The following is a 4,315-nucleotide window of genomic DNA, read 5'->3' on the forward strand; positions in this document are numbered from 1 at the left end:
TTCAAACTCCCTCAAACCTTCCCTATGCTTGACTTTCCTAAGATTGTACCTATGGGAACCATCAAATATATCGTCAAATGGTCAAAAGTGACATTTAAAGGTGATTTGATGATCCGCGTTGAAGTTGCCCTTAAGCGCCAAATAGGATTCGGCCATTCGGAAAAGAATTGTCATATACCAGCTCGGTTTCCGGACCGGCCCATAGGTATAGACAGCCGAAACGGCCCAGAACGCGTGCAATCCATCCGAGGCGCTAGGGTTTTCGCGTGCCCTGCCATCGCTTCGCGGCGCCGAACATATAAGAGGAGCCTCCGTGCCCGTCCGCGTCCTCTTCGTTACTCCCTCTCTCTGGACCGGCCGCCGCCGCCTCGCCAAAATCCGTAAGTTCTCCGGCGTACACCACATCCTACCTCTTGCCCTCAATTCGTATACTTTCCCTTTCCGATCCCCCGCGCTTGATTTGTTCAGTTTCCCGCTAGATCCCTCTTAATCTCAATGTTCTCGTGTTTTCGCTCCTGCAGGGCGTCAACTGATCGGCGGCAGCCATGAGGTACTTCCTAGCCTCCTTACGTCGATTCACATCTCATCTAGTTTGTTTTCACGACTGTGTCCAGCGCCATAAAATTGTCCCTTGCTCTCTGCAGTTTTGTTATCGAACACTGTAAATTACTTCGGATATATGTCATTTGCATGTCAGTGTGCTGTTGGATATTCATGGAGTCAAGTTAAATATCTGTTCCAGAGAGAGTTGTACGTTAAAGATGCGAGCTAGTGATTCACTAGCTCTATGGTTTGACTTCAGATCTTATGCGCGCGTAGTGATTCAATTGTTTCTTAAGTGGTTAAGATATTGTGTGAGAGAGATTGATTTATTGTAGTCATCTACAAGTCGAAATTGCTTAAGATGTTGTGCGAAAGAGATTGATTAAATGTAGTTCTTCACAAGATTAACTTGCAAAAACTTGTGGTATATTCTAATGTTGCCCATGTTTTCTGCTTCCTTCAAGCTACATCATTCTAGAACTGCCTGACTCAATTGCCAGGTTTGTTCTTACAACATCAAGATTTTGACTCTGCCCATTGCAGTAAGCTCCAAAGTGACGCTGTTAAGGATGCCATCACCCAGATTGTTGGGGAGGCGAGAGAAAAGAAGCGCAAGTTCACTGAGACTGTGGAGCTTCAGATCGGTCTCAAAAACTACGACCCACAAAAGGACAAACGTTTCAGCGGCTCAGTGAAGCTGCCCCATATCCCCCGCCCAAAGATGAGGGTGTGCATGCTTGGTGATGCCCAGCATGTCGACCAGGTAACGATTCTCCTTGATATATGTGTGCAAAGTTTTGTAATTAACTCAACTATGGCATCTTTTGAAATGCTTATGTTTTGACAGTGATTGTGCTTTGAATGTATCAATTACGTTAGTGACATTTCTTTAACCTAAGAACTACCATACTTTCTCATATGATAATATGGCATGAAAATTGAATTGAATCTTTTTTTAGTCTGCCTACTACCGTACTAGCATGTGTTCTCATATTATAATCTGTCTTGGATTGTGTACAGGCTGAGAAAATGGGACTTGACTACATGGATGTTGAAAGTCTCAAGAAGATGAACAAGAACAAGAAGCTTGTTAAGAAGCTAGCCAAGAAGTACCATGCTTTCTTGGCATCAGAGGCCATAATCAAGCAGATCCCCCGTCTCCTTGGCCCTGGTCTTAACAAGGCAGGCAAGTTATCCATCTCGTTTGATGCTATTACTGTTTACATTAAGTCTTAATCTGGTTGTATATGCCTCATTGCATCTTCTGATTGGTTTCATTTGTTGCTATTTGCATTGTGAGCCTTTGGCATTGTGCAGAAAAAGCAATTAGACTATTTTCGTTGCCTAGATATTTTATGTTGTTGCTCTAGAGCGCATATTGCTATGTTCTCTCTGAGAGCTGTCTGCTAGTGTTAGTGCTATTAATACCATGCAACAGCAGCTATTATATCTTTTCTAATCCAATCATGCTGATGCCTCTGCAGGCAAGTTTCCCACTCTGGTTAGTCACCAGGAATCTCTTGAAGCCAAGGTCAACGAGACAAAAGCTACAGTCAAGTTCCAGCTAAAGAAGGTTCTTTGCATGGGTGTTGCTGTGGGCAACTTGTCGATGGACGAGAAGCAGATCCAACAAAACATCCAAATGAGTGTCAACTTCCTTGTGTCCCTCCTGAAGAAGAATTGGCAGAATGTGAGTCATCCTCTGGATTCTCCTTTCAACTATGTGTCTTATGTTTCTGGTTGTTTAACTTGCATGACATTGCATCGTAAAGTCTGATTTTATATGATTTGTGTTCCCCAGGTGAGGTGCCTGTACGTGAAGAGCACCATGGGGAAGCGTGTACGGGTGTTCTAAGTGTGTGCGCTCCAGTGAAGTTGATAAGATACCGGGCTGTCCTGCCGACCCCTGCTTGTCTTTGGATTAGATCTGTTTCACTGATACCAATTTTGTGTTTGCCTAAGCGAATATCAACAAGTATTTAATCGTACTAGTCTTATCTTGAACAGAAATCATGGGAGCAATGGAACTGCATTTTCTGTTATGATTCTGCGTTGTGCCTGTTATCAGAGATCTATATGCGATCTTGATTGTCATCTGAATGTAGTTTTTACTTGAAATGTTTCCTATAAGTGTGTTTAAATTGGTAACTTATTTGGTTAGCCTAGCAAATCTCAGGAAAATAGAAGTTTGTTATCTATAAAACTGGAGAAGTGGGATTTTGGAAAAACGACCAAGGGCTGTCACCCTAGCTTTTCTCATAAGGCACATTTTATATTCATTGGGGCTTCTAAACTAATTATAGAAAAACTAATTTAGAAATCTTAAAAAAATTAAGAGCCAGCTTATTTTTTAAGCTGGGGAGAGGCAGCTTATTTTTTAAGCCGCTCAAAAGAACTGCCCCTAATAGTCAGTACTTTTGGATTTCCTATAAGTGCTTTTATATTTCCTATAATTGCTTTTGGATTTTCAGTGATCGGTTGATGTGGTTCAGCTTCTTGAGAATCCAAGCCAAATAGTCAGACCTTATACGCCCTCCGTTCCAAATTACTCGTCACAAAAATGGATGTATCTAGAATTAAAATATATCTAGATACATCCATACCTGCGACAAGTTATTCGGAACGGAGGAAATACAATGCAAGCAAGGCGTTAGGAGAGATGCTTAGTAAAATTAGATTTACTTAATTGACTTCGGATTAAGCGATCATCGATCGATGTGGATCAAGGCGACGTGTATTCATGTCATGCTGGTCATCAATGGTCTCATGTTCCTGGTCAATCTGGTTCATCCGGCTCGTGCAGAACGTTTGGTTTGCTTGGGCTGTATTTGTGTTGGAACTTAAAGCAGTAGGGAACGACTGAATTGACCCTTTTGGCGAGCCAGGCTTGCTATGACCTAACTTTGACTGGGTGGCTCATAAGCCCCCTTCTCGAGTCACATCTCATGCCCATTCACACCAAAGTCTCTCCGCTCTCGCTCACTGCTCCTTTGGTCTCTTTGATGGCAGACCCGCAGCCGCGCCGCCCCCACCCCCAACCTTGTTGGCAACACGGTGGCCGACCTTGCATCTAGGGGCATTGATCTCATGGCGGCAATTTGGGCGTCCTCCTGCTTATGCATGAGGCTGCAGGCCCACCGCGTGCTTCGACTCCAGTTTTGCACTTATCGTCTTGGGTTAAGCTCGTCGGTTGCACCAACGACAGCCATAGTCGGAAGTTTTATTACTCCCATTCAAGGGTTTTCTCCATGTGTCACCAGAAGCAGGGAGTAGCGGCGGCGACCCTTAGATTTGTCGGGTTATCCTTGTTGGCCGGACCCCTGTTCCTGCCAGGGGTTGCTCCGTGGTCGGCTTACCCTTCGCCGCCAACCGCTCCGGTAAGTGATTTGTTTCCCGTGCTCATGATTGTAATTAGGATTTTTGCTTAGTGCTGACTAGGTTAGACGATCTGATTCGATTCGATTTAAATCCAATCGATTGCAGTTGAATAACAATAATGCTAGATGGCAACTGCAAGACTGGTGTTGTTAGTGTTGGTCTTGCTACATCATAATTTTAGATTGCTACTGCTTAAGGTGTTGATGCTAGATTGCTACTGCTTAGGGTGTTCATGCTAGATTGATGTTGTAGGTGGTATTTGGTGTAATGAAAATGGTAGATTGATGTTGTTGGTGCCGTTCTTGGTTCTTGACAATGGTAGATTGATGTTGCCCTTAGTTCATTGACAATGGTGGATTGATGATGTTGGTGTTGTTCTTGTAGATTGGTAGTT

At 43.6% G+C, this 4,315-nt stretch overlaps 1 protein-coding gene across 1 annotated transcript; it reads left to right on the forward strand.

The window, feature by feature from the left end:
• Positions 1–310: 310 nt before the first annotated feature.
• LOC125522194 (60S ribosomal protein L10a) lies at positions 311–2,585 on the forward strand. The gene is made up of 6 exons (XM_048687283.1): positions 311–380; positions 522–550; positions 1,087–1,306; positions 1,564–1,729; positions 2,028–2,233; positions 2,345–2,585. Exons 2-6 carry the CDS (start codon positions 546–548, stop codon positions 2,396–2,398), a joined length of 651 nt encoding a protein of 216 aa, XP_048543240.1. The 5' UTR covers positions 311–380; positions 522–545; the 3' UTR covers positions 2,399–2,585.
• Positions 2,586–4,315: the final 1,730 nt, after the last annotated feature.

Source organism: Triticum urartu, chromosome 7 (genome assembly GCF_003073215.2).
Source record: "Triticum urartu cultivar G1812 chromosome 7, Tu2.1, whole genome shotgun sequence".
Classification (NCBI taxonomy): Eukaryota; Viridiplantae; Streptophyta; class Magnoliopsida; order Poales; family Poaceae; genus Triticum; species Triticum urartu.

Coding starts and splice junctions, on each gene's coding strand:
- LOC125522194 (XM_048687283.1), top strand. Junction 1,307..1,563: donor ATGCCCAGCATGTCGACCAG/GTAACGATTCTC, acceptor GATTGTGTACAG/GCTGAGAAAATGGGACTTGA. Junction 1,730..2,027: donor CCCTGGTCTTAACAAGGCAG/GCAAGTTATCCA, acceptor ATGCCTCTGCAG/GCAAGTTTCCCACTCTGGTT.